Below are 16,974 nucleotides of genomic sequence, written 5' to 3' on the forward strand. Positions count from 1 at the left end.
AGCGGCGCGGCATGCCCTCCCGACGGCGGATCCCAGCTCAGGTGTGTGTGTCTGAAGCTCTGAAATGGGGTAACACCTTTTTTTTATTTTTAGAAGAAGAAAATGGAGTAACGCTTCGGACGGCTCTCCTCGCTGGGCTGCCTAGCGGGCCGACTTCCCGTGGCCCGTCAGGCCGTAACATGACTCTGCACTCATCATAGTCAGAGACATGGCATTCCTCAGGAGCAAGCAACAGTAACAATGGAGGGCCTCAGGGAGAAATTGACAGCAATATCAAACAACCTTGGTCGCTGGAATAGGGAGACTTTCGGATCTGTTCGTAAAGAGATTAAACACTTGAATGCTGAGTTGCATCGCCTGCGAGGAGAGCCTACCAGGGTGGGGCTGACGCATGCCGAACTAAAAATCAGTGAAAAACTGGTTGAGTTATATCATCAGGAGGAGCTAATGTGGAGGCAGCGATCACGGATAGAGTGGTTAGCTTCGGGCGACAAAAATACGCGATTTTTTCATATGAGAGCTAGCTTGCGGAGGAAAAAGAATATGATCAAAGCGTTGGCCAACTCTCTAGGCGTCTTGGTACATGACCAAGCTGAGTTGAAAAGAATGGTGGCTGATTTTTACAAGAACTTGTATACCTCGGAAGGCGTCACTGGTATTGATCAAGTTCTACAACATGTCACTGTCAAGGTTACAGAGGCGATGAATGAACAGCTTATGGCACCATATACAAATGAAGAAGTGAAAATAGCGCTTTCCCAGATGTTCCCCACCAAGTCGCCAGGACCGGATGGATTTTCAGCACACTTTTATCAGCGTCACTGGGACCTATGCGGGGAGGAAGTCACTAAGGCAGTTCTGAGTATTGTTCGGGGAGAGGAAAGTGCCGAATGTGTGAATGACACGGTATTGGTTCTCATCCCCAAGGTGATCAATCCAACTCTTATTACTCAGTTCCGCCCTATTAGTTTATGCAATGTCATTTACAAAATAGCATCCAAGGTTGTCTCAAACAGGCTGAAAGTGATTCTACCAGACATAATATCAGAGGAACAGTCGGCGTTCGTTCCGGGCAGGTTGATAACTGACAACATCATTTGTGCATACGAATGCTTACACTTTATGAAACGAAGCAAGGCTAAATCTAATAGCTACTGTGCGGTGAAGCTAGACATGATGAAAGCATATGACAGGCTTGAGTGGTCCTATCTACAAGCGATTATGTTAAAGTTGGGCTTCAACCAACAATGGGTGGATACACTGATGGGGATGATCAGCTCTGTTTCATTCTCAGTTCGGTTTAATGGAGAGAGACTTGAGAATTTTATTCCTTCTCGTGGCATCCGACAGGGAGATCCGATCTCCCCCTACCTCTTCTTGATTGCAGCAGAGGGCCTTTCGTGCCTCTTAAAAACCAGTTCTCGATCATCAGCACTCAGTGGGATCAAGGTGGCACCCATAGCTCCGGCTGTTAACCACCTTCTCTTCGCCGATGATAGCCTGTTGCTTTTCAAGTCAAGTGTGGAGGGGGCAGTTGAGGTGTCAAACCTGCTCGATACTTACTGCAATGCTTCCGGACAGAGGATCAATCATAACAAATCTCCTATCTTCTTTAGCAAAGGGTGTCCTCAACCATTGAGGGAGAGCATAAAAAATACACTCACTATCCAGAATGAATCTTTGAGCGATCGTTATCTGGGCATGCCAATAGACGTGGGACAGTCCAAGATGGGCACTTTCAAGTATCTCCGGGACAGAGTCTGGGAGAAGGTGAAAGGGTGGATGCAAAAACTCCTATCAGCCGCGGGCAAAGAGGTACTCATTAAGGTAGTAGCACAAGCTTTGCCAGTCTATTCCATGGCATGCTTCACGCTCCCCCGGGGACTCTGTGAAAACATCACTTCCATCATTCGCCAATTCTGGTGGGGGAGTAAGGCAGGCAAGAGAAAGCCTAGCTGGGTGGCCTGGGATGTAATGACGAGGCCAAAACACCTGGGGGGTCTTGGGTTTCGAGATATGGAGATTTTCAACCTAGCTTTGCTTACTAGGCAAGCCTGGAGAGTGCTAACCGAGCCGGAATCCCTGAGTGCAAGAATCTTGAAGGCATCTTACTTCACGGAGACCTCGTTGCTGGAGGCGGAATTGGGTGGGAGGCCGTCTCAGATTTGGAGAGCTGTCTTGGACGGTCGGGATATGCAAGACTTGGGATCATACGCAGAATCGGGAATGGGCAAACTACACGCATCTGGAGCCATAACTAGCTTCCAAGACAGGGTATGTTGATACCCATTACCTCAAGGATTCCAACGCCACCGATATGGTCTCTGAACTGATCTCCACTGCAACTGCCACATGGAACGAGTCACTTGTCCGGTCGGTTTTTGTACCAATTGATGCTGAAGCTGTTCTCAGTATACCTATCTGTACAAGAAATATCGATGACTTTTGGGCATGGAGTGGGGAGAAGAAGGGAGGCTTCTCTATTCGGTCAGCGTACCGGTTGATTGTGCAAACAAAGATGGCGAGAGAGTCATGGATCGATGAGGAGGAGGGATCATCACGAGCTGGACATGAAAGTAATATGTGGTTGTCGCTATGGAAGGTCACGCTACCACCAAAGATCAAGTTGTTCCTGTGGCGTTTGGCGAGAAGCTCTATCCCTACGGCTGATGTGCTCCTTCATAGACACATGGGTGTTTTGGCAGCCTGCAAGCTCTGCGGCGCCATGGACTCATGGAGGCACACGATGATTGACTGCACTCATGCCCGATGTGTTTGGGCCCTTTCAGATGAGGAGATGGTTCAGAAGATGTGCCAATATATGTGTGATGCACCAAGAGAATGGTTGTTTGGCCTGAATGAAGCTCTAACCCAAGGTCAGTTCATGAAGATGTCCATCACTTTGTGGGCAGTCTGGAGTGCAAAAAGGAAAGCTGTCTATGTGGATATTCACCAATCTCCTTTATCTACTCACATGTTCATACAGCGATACACAAGTGAATGGCAGAATCTAAACAAGGTGGTGACGACGAGGTCTAGTGGCTAGGTGAACAGAGCAAAACAGTGGTTGAAGCCCCGGGCCAATATGTCAAAACTCAACGTGGACGCAGCAGTAGCAGAAAGGCGCGGGGTGGGTGCAATCGCCGCTATAGCCAGGGATGCTGATGGCTCTTTCTTGGGAGCTTCAACGATGGGTTTCAGATTGATCATTAACCCTACCACCCTGGAGGCACTGGCGGTGAGGGAGGCAATGGCACTGTCCGAGGATCTACAGCTTCAGTCCATCCACGTAGCCTCAGACTCCAAGGAGGTCATCAATAGCATCAAGCAAAAGAGTGGGGCGGAGTATGGAGCCATTATACATGAAATAATAGTGCATTCTAGTAGTTTTACTTCTTGTAATTTTGTTCACGAATTTAGGAGCTCCAATGTGGAGGCTCACAATTTAGCGAAGCATGCTTTGATGTTAGGGGAGGGCCGCCATGTTTGGTTAGGTCACCCCGGAACCCTCTCTTTCGTCCGTGCCCAGCTGGTGACAATTTAATAAAACTTCGCTGATTGTCTCAAAAAAACATGGCATTCCTAATTTTAGCACCAGCGGAGTAGACATGCTATAGGATGACCGTTTTATGCCCTGTTTGTTTGAGCTTCACCTAGAATCTGAAACAAACAGTCATTTCGAAACAGCTTTATCAGTGAAGCCAGTTTTGCCAATGAAACTGAATCTGGAATCTTAAACAAACAGCTATTTCAAATCAGCTATGACAGTGAAGCTAAATCTGGATTTGCGTCATTTTTAGTGCAATTTGTTGAAGCACCTCAAAGTGTACTTTGGTGGTGATTCGAATCCAATCAAAGCTGAAACAAACATGATCTTATATAACACTAGTAGAAAACAGGGCTATGGTCCAGGCCGGCTCAGCCCATTAGTCCCGGTTCAGTCTAGAACCGGGACCAATGTGGGCATTGGTCCCGGTTCGTGAGCCCAGGGGGCCGGCCGGGCCATGTGGGCCATTGGTCCCGGTTCGTCTGGACCTTTTGGTCCCGGTTGGTGTTGCTCAATCATCTTCAATTATCTCTTCTGTTTTGCTCAATCATCTTCAATTATAAAGTATTATTGTCTAGAACCGGGAATAGTTTTGCTCAATCATCTTCAATTATAAAGTATTATTGTCTAGAACCGGGAATAGTTTTGCTCAATCATCTTCAATTATAAAGTATTATTGTCTAGAACCGGGAATAGTTTTGCTCAAATCTTATATACACTAGTAGAAAACAGGGCTATGGTCCAGGCCGGCTCAGCCCATTAGTCCCGGTTCAGTCTAGAACCGGGACCAATGTGGGCATTGGTCCCGGTTCGTGAGCCCAGGGGGCCGGCCGGGCCATGTGGGCCATTGGTCCCGGTTCGTCTGGACCTTTTGGTCCCGGTTGGTGTTGCTCAATCATCTTCAATTATCTCTTCTGTTTTGCTCAATCATCTTCAATTATAAAGTATTATTGTCTAGAACCGGGAATAGTTTTGCTCAATCATCTTCAATTATAAAGTATTATTGTCAAGCCTAATTGACGTGTTGGATAATATGACACATACTATTCTTTCGACAACACTAGGGTTTAGAATATCTCCTTTATCTCTTCTGTGCACGCCTTTTCTTCCTCATCTTTAATATCTCCTTTGCACACACCTGCACCTCATCTCTTCTTTTTTGGTCCTCGGAATGCATTCCACTTTCCTCCTTGGTACACTACGGCATAACTTTCACAATTTTGCACCGCTAAGACAAAAGGTGAAAATGTCAGCCCCCTTATATCATGTGAGGAAAAACGTTTTGTGTCCATCAGATTTTAGAATAGATAGGCTATTTTAATAAGCAAACTCAAAAGTGAGACACTCTACTCACGGGCCGACATTAATCTTTCGCTTAGCAGTAGTAGCACTTTCCACCCATACACCTCACCAAGCATGTATGGGCTTAGGGCCTTTGGCACTTGAATGCGCCAGTGAGTGCATCGGTCCTATTTGCCGCGCTCTGCGTCAAACTGTCGGCGCTTCGCACAGGCGAGCGACCGAGCAGCGACGCGACGGGCTGGCCCTGCTAGGTAGACTGTGCACGTACAACCACCACAACTAACCTGCCGTTTTTGGTGCATTTTCTGATTTTCCGTTTCTTTTTTCCTGTTTCTGTTTCTTTTTCTTCCTTCTTTTCATTTTATGTTTCTTTCTTCTTCTTTTTTCCTTTTTCCTTTTCAAGGTTATTTTATCTTTTTTAAACTAAGTTTATGTTTGGAAATTGTTCTTAATTTTTGAAAAAAAATTCTTTTGAAAAAGTTCAAATTTCAAAAAAATGGTTACTTTCCAAAAATTATCCTTAAATTCAAAAAATGTTCAGATTTCAAAAAATGTTTGGGAATTTTCAAAAAGGTTCTTGTTTTTCAAATTTTTGTATACACATTCAAAAATTGTTCATGTTTCTCACTTTATTTGGATTTTCAAATTTTGTTCTAGAAATTCAAAATATGTACGTCATTTTAAAAAGTGTTCCTGTTTTCAAATTTTATTCACAAATTTTTTTTCAAGTTTCGAAAATTTAATCGCAAATTCAAAAAATATTTGTATTTTAGTTTTTTCACAAATTCAAAATAGTTATGTTTCAATTTTTATTTGCAAATTCAAAAAAATCTTTAAAATTCAGAATATGTTTGTGATTTCAAAATTTTGTTCATAAATTAGAAAAGTGTTCTTGTTTACACATAAGTTCAAAAAATTACGTCTTCAAATTTTGTTAAAAAACCAATTTGATTTAAAAAATGTTCCATTTCCAAAATTATTTCACTAATTAAAAAATGTCCACATGATTAAAAATCACAAATTGGAATATATTTGGAAATTTTAAAAAATATCCCTGTTTACAAATTTTTTTCACAAATTCAAAAATTATTTTCCTTTTTAAAATTTGTTCAAATATTCAAAAAATTTGAATATTTTTTTTACAAAACAAAAAATGTCCTAGTTATATTTTTTGTTCGGAATTTAGTGAAATGTTGCATTTTTTCAAATATTTGTTCAAAAATTCGAATTGCGGTTTCCAAATGTGTTCATAATTACATAATTTATTAATGTATGCAAAAAAATATTCCTGTTATTTCAAATGTATTCAAAAATTCAGAAAATGCTTGCAAACTTTCAAAATATACACTTTCAAAAAGAAGTACACTTTTTTCAAATCACCTTCTCAAAATTTTCTTGGCTTTTGAAATTTTCATAAAAAAATGAAAATATTTTCGAAATTTCAAATTTTGTTCACATTTCCTCAAAAAATCTTCTTTTGTTTTCCAAAATGTGTTCAATTTTCAAAAATCTATATGCTACACTACATGTACAGAAAATAACATTCAAGGGGGAATAACTGTTTTCAGAATATGTGAGTTTCCTAAAAGGAATTCACGGTTTTGAAAAGTAGTTGAGTTTCTAAATTTATCCGTTTTGAAAAACAGTTTCAGTTTGAAATTTAATATATTTTGGATTTGCCGCTAGCTTTTTCTACTTATACCTTGGCGCCACGTCAGCTCACTTGGCTAGCAATCGCATATGTGCAGGAGAACCTGTGTTCGAATCCAGGTGAACCCAAAACTTTTTTGCGTATTTTTAGCAAGCTACAGTAGCCTGCTCACGACACCTCTAATGGGCCAGCCCAGTCACGCTCGCCCTTGTGCATCGCGGATCTGTTTGACACAAAACGCGTCGAATAGGAGGTCCCGTGATTGGTAACCCAAGTGCGAGGAAACATAACGAGTGTAATTGGATCTAAGTCTAGGTAGAATTTTTATTAGGATACTGAAAAATAAAGAGATTTCATCCTTGGGCCGACAATACTTGTTAATTTATCAATTACAATACAACCCACGGATGAAGACCACCCAGTACATATTGGTTCTCGGAATTGGGTGCTGAGTTACAGCTAACGCGCGCCGGGGAATCCAATTGCCCGCATACTACACGGAATAACGAGGAAACACACACCTCTAGGAGCAACGACGCTACATGGCTGGCCCATTTTACGGGATCGGGTGCGTCCTCCTTTCATCAGTTTTGGTAAGGTTCACGGACATTTTATTGAAATACAGGAACAATTTAAAACTTCACGAACATTTTCTGAAATCCAGAATTGTTTTAAAAAAATCCGAGAATATGTTTTAAAAATTCAAGAACATTGTGTGCAATTGACATCAGTTTAAAATGCGGGAATATTTTTCGAGTTACTGAATGTTTTTTTTTCCAATTCATGAATATGTTTTGTAGTTGCAAGCATATTTTAAATTCTTGAGCATTTTTTGAATCTCGCTAAAAGAAAAGGTATACGTTGCAAATCATCTGGCAGATTTTGATTGCTCATGTCGACCACCTCCACCGGTTGCCATGCGTCAATGTGTGCCCCACATACAGCGCACCCCTCCGTTTGAGAAAATTCTAGGATGACTCATTATCCTTTCTCTTTTCACCCTCATTCTCTCAACCTTCTGTTGTGAAAAAGTTTTTGTAAAATTTCCGTAATAAGACCTCTGTTGTAGAATATTTTTGCAACATGACCTTTGTTACGAAAAATTCTGAGATATTTCTGACTTCTATATAAATTTCTGCAAAAGGACCTTTGTCACGAAAAAATTCTACGACGAGACCTCTGTTGCAAAAAAACTGCAACAAGACCTCGGTTGCAAAAAAGAATGTAACTTGACCTATGTTGCAAAAAATTCTGCAACATGGGACGTGTTGCAAATAATTTTCGTAACAAGGCATATGTTGCAATGATAGAGGCCGACGCTTGGCCGCTTAATCCGCTATATCGGGCGGCTCATGAGGCGGCAGATGTTTTAAAAAGATCCGCCGCCTCGCCTCCCGTGAGATCTCACACAATTAAGAGAACCGAACATCTTACTTGACTTTGCAACAGAGTGCTTGTTGCAGAAACATTTACAAACAAAGGTTATGTTGCAAAAAAAATTGCAATACAGGTCGTGTTGTAGAATTATTTTTCCGTCTTCACTTTATTTCTGCAACAGAGGTATTGTTGCAGAAAAACTTTGCAACTGAGGTGATGTTGCAATTTTTTTCTTTGTCTTCTCCTTTATGCGGTGTTATAGAAGAAAATTTTGCAACATGACTTATGTTGCGGAAATCTTCTTTGCAACATATCGAATGTTGCAAAAAAAAAAAAGAACACCATTGTCGTTTGTCACGAGCTCCTGCCGAACGGTGGTGGTGGCGAACGGCACCACCCGTCCCTGCATCGCGCTGCCTCATCACCATCCTCCTCACCAGCGAGATGTACATCATTCACAGGCACCGGGAAATAGAAGTTGGAAAGAGATAAGATGAGAGAGAGAGAGAGAGAGAGAGACGAAGAGATAAGATGAGAAAGAAAAACGTGGGTGGTCCAGTGGGCCGCGTGTCAAACGAAGCAAGCGGCGGTGTAACCATCCGGCTGATGGGGATCTTTTCCTATGATATACTATCATGGAGTTAATTCTGTGATTCAATGACCGATATTACTACTTATTAACCGATAGTATTAATAGGGGAAACATGTTCCAGAACAACCAAGTATGGAAGTCATCATGCTCCAGATTCGGCAGGATATGCGCTTTTAACTCGTGGTGATTGATTACGATCCCGGCCCATACATGCATGCAAGGAAAACCCATTATTATCTCCAAATTGAGATCCGTTTAACGGATGGTTAATTCCATATATACGTACGTGCAGCCGGGTCTATATATACTCGTGCATATATACCACAGCTACCTCAACTCCGCATATATATATATATATATATATATATATATATATGAACCCTCCAGGCGCTAGATCCGCGTGCTTCCGCACCGCGACCTAGGCGCCAGAACCATCCCGCAGCGCGACCTGCGCGCCAGAGCCACCCTGCACCGCGTCGTCGACTTGCCACCCCGCCATCTTGTCGTGCTGCCTCGAGCGATGCGTCCCCATGAACTCTAGCAGAGGCCAACAGCCCACGCCACGAAGCCCGGAAACGGAGGTGGAAAGGGCCCCACCGCCGCCAGGCCGCGCGGGCTTTGCCTGGTGACCCATGCCGGCGGCGGCGAGGCGAGAGTAGCCGGAGGTGAGGAACTGGCGGCGGCTAGGGGTTACTCCTGGGCCGCCTGTGGGAGCGACACGGGAGTCGGGGTCGCTGTCCGAAGGAAGATTGCTTAGCTACAAAAGTTAAAAGTAGACTTAACTCATGACTGAAGAACGGCTCAGCAACGCGCACGTGACACACTAGTACTACTAGAAGGACGCCCGTGCGTTGCAACAGGGCCACATTAACTTTAAGAGTTCAATATTAATATTCTCATACATATCAAGTGACGCACACACACTCTCTCCCTCCCTCTTCCTCACTCTCTCTCCCCCTCTCCCTCTCTCTCTAATACACACATATCCATCTTATTGGGTACGGGACCATAATCCATCTATTTCACACACACACGCTAGTGCATAACAATATGGATTATGTGTATTATATTTGCCACCATAACAATATGGACTATTCTCCAGAGGTGGAATCTCTTTCTGATAACTTATATCATTGGCAGTACAAAATCATCTATCTCTGCAGTTGATAGATGTAGTGATCACATACCCATGTGGATCACTAGATTCAGACATATATGGTTGATTCCTGATGGAATCTCACTTCTGAATCGAAATGCAATACGCAACATACATTGTGTAAAATTAATAAGTCACCATATGGCTTATTATTGTCGGTACATTTGGTATAACCGACGTAGTGAGTTCCTTATATACAAGGATTACTCCTACAATGATGATTGTCCATGTTTGTGTGTCTGCAATGACGACACATGTAATCATCTAAATGACGGAGTTTAAAATGAAGGATTTGGGTAAACCAAAACACCGCTCGTTACTACAACTTGAGCACCTTCATTCATACATTGTGGTACACTATGTTGTCTATATCCAAAATATATTGGAGAAATTCATTGTGGACAAATCTTATCCATCCATAACTCTCATGGTAGTTCATTCTCTAGACATAGAGAATGATCTATTTAGACCAAGAGATGATGGAAATGAGATATTGGGACTCAACATTCCATAATGCCATTGGATCCACCAAACACAATTGGTTGGTGCTTAATAATATCTTTTGATATCTCCAAGGCATCAAACATCTTGTCCTGGTTTTCAGTTTCACAAAAATGTGAACACCGATATCATTGGGTACATCGATCAAATCCCCACTATGTCAGATCATAGACAAGCTTAGTGTTCCTACTAGGTGTGGTAGCCCTCTCACGAAGAGTCTTTGAAACAGACCTCATGGCTACATCCACCAACCATTATCTCAATGATAATGTTTCTTGTGTTGCCCGGATGCATTCTCACCTCTGGCCTGTGGACCTTCTTGTTCTGACGATTGCCGGAATCGATCGACTCGCTCAACGGCGAGCGTGCTGATAACGTGTTAAGTAGAAAATCGAGAGAGGTTATATGAATCAAGTATATCTCTTTATTGATGATGATGGTATATATACTGTTACAAGGGACACGAGTAAAGGGTCGTGTCTGTTGAGATAGAGAGGGAGAGGGGATACGTCTCCCTGAAGGGACAACCGCATGGACGGTTCCTATACTAAGGCGGTGCTTAATTAAGTAGAGATTATTAGGATTATAATTAATCCTATCACTTCGCCGCAACCTGTATGGAGCCGCTCAAGTGTTGGCGCTGCTACAAGGACTTCCACCTTGCCAGCCAGTGCTCTGGTCCGTCGCCGAATGCCTTCTCATCAGCACCTTCCTCGGGGCCTCGGCCTTGTGTTGATGTTGACCGTGGCGTGCCGGCTGGCCACGCTTGGATCGTGGATTTTTAGAGCATTTGCATTTAGGCCCTGCTATCCTAACTCTTCAATATCACTTTAAGATCCGTGCGACACAACTAACTTTTTATATGAATTTTTCTCTTTTTTATTTCTCCCACATAGAACATATCTTGAAGTTCAAACCTATGCAGCGTGCCAAAGCTTTCTAACTAAAATCTAGGATAAATCTTCCAGAATTTTGTGTCCGACATAAATACAAAAAAATATGATTTTTTTAATCAAACAATACGTATTTTGTATATTTATATTTGACAAAAAAATCTGAAAGATTTATCCTAGATTCTACTTAGAAAGCTTTGCCACATTGCATAGGTTTAAACTTCAAGATATGTTTTATGTGGGAGAAACAAAAAAGAGAAATGTATTTGCAGGAATCTTAAAGCAGAAAATGGATGGCTAGATAGAGAGGGCCTGGGTGCATATGCTCTAATATATATTTTCGGGCCATGCTTCATGGCAGCGTATTTGTTTTTAGGCCCTGACCGTAGAACAATGGTTCTACGGTAATTTAATTAAAATAAAATATTTACAAACTACAGCAAAATAAAAAGTTCATCCAATGCCCGTTCTATGAAATAACATGATTAAATTACAAAAAGCGAGCTATCCAGTCTTCAATTTGATCCGCCATGGCTTGCTTTGCTCAATAATTTTCAAAACACGTTGACTGTTGCTCAACATGCTGTCAATTTTTTAAGTATTTTGCATTTTAAAAAATACATTGAAGACACAACAATTGTGCGTGCTTGTTCACCTAATTTAAGATGCGGAAATAAACACAAACTTGGAGAAAACAAAAACGGTTGGTGGGCAAATAATAGGGCAAAAAGATAACCATTTTCTAAAATTATTGTATTTTTCAAACAATTATGTAATTTAAAAATACAGCGAGAGTACATAATACTTGTGCACGCTTGTGGTCATGAATAAAGATAAATATATTTTACTATCATTTCTTTTTTCATAGCCGTACAAATTTTAGAAAAAGTTCATGAAACACAATATTTAAGATATAACAAAGATTTAAATATACAGCTTATTGTATATTAATAATTATTTTTATTTTTATATGAGGAAAATGGACACAAACCTAGGAGAATATAAAAAGGAAATCGTAAGAAAATGCATCAGCACAATAGTAGCGTTCTAGCTATCCGATATGCTTGTCTAAAAAAAAGCTATTTTCGTTACGCGGGTATCATTTGGCTAGCTTGTGTTGTCAATTTGGCAGGAGGTGTCGGGTTCTAATCCGAGCGTGCAATTTATTTTTCCATCTTATTCCTCTTTGCATGCTGACATGTGGGTCCTGTATCTGTACTGTACACTCATGTGGTACTGTGCATATCAGGAGACGTAGTCAGGACCATACGACGTATTTCCATCTTCAAGGACCGTATTGGAGCATTTCACAGAATTGCAGGACCGTTGTGTTACATGCCAACTAGTACAAGGACCATAGATGCAATTTAACTCACGTTGTTGGCATGTCAGACAGCGGCCATCAGCGATCACGACGAACATGGCCGGGAAGGGTGACCGTTGTGCTTCACCTCGAGTCCGTACGTCAACGCCAACGCCGATGGCGTGTAAGGCGTCAGCTTACCGAGGCAGCGATTCTCGGACGGTTGATAGGAGATCGGACGGCCCCAATTATATAATACAATTTTTAAAAGGCCAACTGTCCGGAGTGCTTAAGGAGCATGAAGGTGTTCTGCTCTGTGTTTACGCATCAGAAGACTGACAAGTCAAGAAAACACATACTAGAAAGTATTATCATCAAACATATCACACCATATTCACAGGTAAGCATCAAACCGCCGCCATCTGGACTCTCTTCCAACACTGCATTGTGGCAGCAACAAGTAATGAAGTCCAACCATGTCTCCACAGCTCCCAGGAGCCACGCACAAGTTGCCTGAAACCAGAGCAGCGGTCCTTCGCATGAGCACGCATAAGAGAGAAGAACACAATCCAGAGTGAAATCAACTGCAAAGCTAAAGCAGAGGCTAGGCCTATCAAGTACTCCCTCTGTAAAGTAGTGATCTTGAAGATCTTATATTAATTTACAAAGGGAGTAGTAAATAGTAATTACATGCACTTGATTCCTCTTTGATTGCTGTGCAAATGTCACACAAATCCCAAGGGTTGTGCTATCTACTCCTTTTTTAACACTCAGCCATATAAAATGTGCCGCCTAATACTACAACTTGTGCGAGTAAATCTTCCATCAAAGTCTATCCGCTGGACTCAGATGCAAGACTTAGAGAGGCAGGCTACTGATCATGCAACTTCATATCCTGGCAATACTGGTGCAGCTAAAGTTACAGCTATGCCTAGCACAGATTATTCAGTTATGTGTTCTCTCAGTGTTTTACATCTAATGGCTTGAATTGTCCTCAAGAAGAATATATCAACAACAAAAAAACTGATACCAAATGCAACTCCTGAAGCTCTAAAAAGAAAATCCCCAATTGGACACTGAGGATACCCAGGGGCTGGTTGGTCTCGAGCCCAACCTGGGGATTTGAGCAGGTAATGGCAAAATGCTTACAAAGAACTGTTCAGAGACATAAATCTGAATGGTTTCCTAAACTTTGATGTTAAGCGATCTCTGGAATGATTTCCTTCACCATCATGAACAAGGCATCCGTGCAAGGCCTTGAATTTATTCAAGCCTCATAATGAGAACTACTACCAAGTAATTTTCCCTTCAGAAATACTCCCTCCGTCCCATATTAATTGTCGCTCAGACGGATGTATCTAGATGTAGATAGATACGTTTGAGCGATAACTAATATGGCACGGGAGGGAGTATGCATTTGCTTTTGCCAGGGGTATTTCTTGAGCACTCACGCATGTACAATCTGCTATCACACACTACTTTAGAGTTTTCACTTACCTAAACCAGAACAGGGACTATTTCTTCCATTCGTTCTGGTGGCAGATTTTTACCCTTGAAACGCTTGTAGGTAAACCACCAATCATCTGGATGTTTTCCCCTGCAAGTGGCTCCGGCTACGCCTATGCCAATAGCACATATGGCTCTAGGCAACCCTCCACATGCTGAAACCATCTAATAACCAATATAAACTATAAATTATAGTGCACAGTTTTTATTTGTTATGTTAAAAGTATATCTGAAAAAGTTATTCTGTAAAAATATATATTACCTGTTTTGCATATTCACAAATTTCATTATCAGCTTCTGTGATTTTAACTCCCGCATTATACTCGAAAAGACTCCAAGCATCTTCATCCCCGAGACACTTCATCTCCAGAGTGTTTGATATGGTGCATCCCATGCGAGCACATACTACCTGACTCCTCGACGTAAGAATAACCTTTTGCCGATGCCCAAGAGCCATCGGCAAACCAACAGCTGTCAAATCTGGGTAGACTTCATCTTGCACATCGTCTAACAGAACCAAAAAACTGACATGCTCTAGGTACTCCATGATGATTTTAGCTCGGTAATGCTCCTCTAACAATGAGATTGCCTCCCAATCCAATTTCAAAAAATATGCGAAATGATTTTGCATAACTCTCACGCTACTGCCACCATCAAGAAATATGACATGACGAAATGAATCAGCATAGCTATCAGCGATGAGTGAAAGAAGCCGTGTCTTGCCAACACCCGACGTGCCCCATAATCCAAATATAGACTCATCCGATCGTTCACTTTGTAAGAATTCTAAGACCTTATTCTTATAAATGTCCATCCCATAAATGCCGCGAATACGAGGCACTATTTGCCGAGCACGAATTGGGGTTTCTAACATTCCTCGCTCCTCAGAGGTATTTGCCTGATTAGCCACATAACGAGCACTGAACTCCCACATCAAAATGCTGATTTCATACATTATGGCACTAACCTGATTCAGAGCAACAACACAGTCAATAAGTCACACATGAAAAAACACTTGTCTAATTTGCATGAGTGTGGAATAAGTTAATTAGGTTATCCAAATAAATGAATATCAATGCAAGAATCACACGCATGCTAGAGAGACAGATTTTACTAAATAAAATTGTGGAGAAAGCATGACACATGGAAGTAAAGTTATCATTGTATAATTACCTCAATAATATAATACACATAATAGGCATGGAATGAGTCAATTGTCAAGGGAGGTTAGTAATTAGTGTAGTGTCAGGCCTCTAGTCAAAGCAGCAACATGGTCAATATGTGGAGTGACTCTTATTTGCTCGGACATGGATCAGCAGATTATCATACCTGTAACTTGGGCATCCATAGGTAGATCATCTTGGGCACCAATAAGCAGACCATGAAAGCAAGCTTTAATTGATGATGCACAATCATGTGTCTGAAACGAGAGAAATTGTCAGATCATGTAATCAAAATTATACTCTTTGTTTGTACCCTACAAGACAACTCCGCCTATGTTGTCTCAACATAGCCGGTCCCAAGTCCGAGTAAAGGAGGGTTGTGATAGGCTTGGCGAGCCAACGTCAAAATTCCACTTTACACATAAAGAAATAAAGTGCAGACAATCATGGAGTCTACGGAATTATCAGTTCATACCTTTCTGGTTGAATTGGCCTTGTCCTTTTCACTAACATGAGAATAAAACAAAGAGGCACCATTGCAGCACATAAATGACCAAGAGTATGCCCGCTGACAATATGAAGTGTCCACGTATAAATTGGTTTGTCTGCAACCTCTTCTACTCTTGCAAGAACGTAAAATCCTGAAATTATTATTTTCAATAGAAGAAAAAAAAATCAGATTGTATAACTTAGGTCATATTGAATTGCACTTTCAGTAAGAACAACCAGAAGTTCATGTCCTATGAGAAATGAACTATCAAAAAACCAAGTACATTGAGGTGAATCAGAAATAGCAACCTACACAAAAATGAAAATACATGCATTATATTGAGAAAGAATAATACTAACCTGCTGCCCATAACCAGTAGCTTGTTGATTCAAACGACTTTGTTCCTGCCCAATCATCAAACCTTTCGATAATGAAAATGGCCTCGAAAGATGTGAAAGCGATCAACATCTGGACAAACAAACCAACATGCCATCCTTCAGTATATTAAACATCAAGAGGAAAGCGTGAGAAAAAGTAGATATATACATTGGAGACGTATCACTATGCATGATCACTAATATTGTTCCTACCTTGTTTGATGTCTTGGTAGGCAAATTTTGAGATGAACACGGACTCGGAGACCATCAAGACCGCGTGCAAAGATATTCTACAGAAAAATTCAAAGAACAGACGCCATCAGATCAAGAAGAAGTATTTTGATACCATAGCTGCAAACAAAGTCAGCATCAAGTCTCCGGTGCCAGATCTGACGGACGGTGAATGGCAACCTCTAGTGGAGATGTGGTCTACCCCAAGACACAAGGTTTGTCTCTGCTTTGTTTGCTGCTTTTTGTTCTGCACATGATATGCTAGTGCTAGATCATGCTCACAGTATACTTTTTTGTAGGAAACCTGTGTGTCGAACAAGATGAATCGAGAAAAAGTCGTGTACCAATAGAGAACTGGTTCCAGGCACTACACATTACACATTTTTGCCACTGTGAGAACTTTTCTCTAGAGCCCGTACCGTTTGATCCTCGTTGAATAACATTTCTGATTCTTGCTAAATAAAATTTTGATTTTTGTTGAAAAACATTTCAGAAAGAAGAGCGTAAGGGTGAGGAGCTGTCTGCGATTGACTTGTTCAAGGCCACACACAACAACAAGAAGCACGGGTTTTCGGAGCCAGTCAAGACTGCTATAGCAAGTCACTCCATGCTTTGTCCAGCCAATTCAAACTTTTGTCCAGAAACCTCAGCCCTGTTTGATTGTTATCCTGGGTGAGGAATGATTATTCTTCACCCCCTCCATTTTAGCATCAATGCACCGTAATTTTACGTTCCGTAAATTTTGTTTTATTTCAGATGTAAAAAGAGAACGTAAATATATATATAATAATCATAGAAAATATTTTATGTTATGTAAAATTACAGACATAAAAACAATGTCTAAAATATACATAAAATACTATTTTTTTGGTCATATAATTTTAT

The 16,974-nt window shown here is 41.3% G+C and overlaps 1 protein-coding gene across 1 annotated transcript; it reads right to left on the reverse strand.

Annotated features, from left to right (window-relative positions):
• Nucleotides 1-12,551: 12,551 nt before the first annotated feature.
• Nucleotides 12,552-15,993, reverse strand: LOC125526516 (disease resistance protein SUMM2-like). The gene is made up of 6 exons (XM_048691190.1): nucleotides 15,841-15,993; nucleotides 15,467-15,632; nucleotides 15,158-15,248; nucleotides 14,091-14,795; nucleotides 13,820-13,993; nucleotides 12,552-12,835 (listed from the first exon to the last, which is right to left on the reverse strand). Exons 1-5 carry the CDS (start codon nucleotides 15,947-15,949, stop codon nucleotides 13,820-13,822), a joined length of 1,245 nt encoding a protein of 414 aa, XP_048547147.1. The 5' UTR covers nucleotides 15,950-15,993; the 3' UTR covers nucleotides 12,552-12,835.
• Between the last annotated feature and the right edge of the window lie 981 nt (nucleotides 15,994-16,974).

This window comes from Triticum urartu, unplaced genomic scaffold (genome assembly GCF_003073215.2).
Source record: "Triticum urartu cultivar G1812 unplaced genomic scaffold, Tu2.1 TuUngrouped_contig_10349, whole genome shotgun sequence".
NCBI lineage: Eukaryota > Viridiplantae > Streptophyta > Magnoliopsida > Poales > Poaceae > Triticum > Triticum urartu.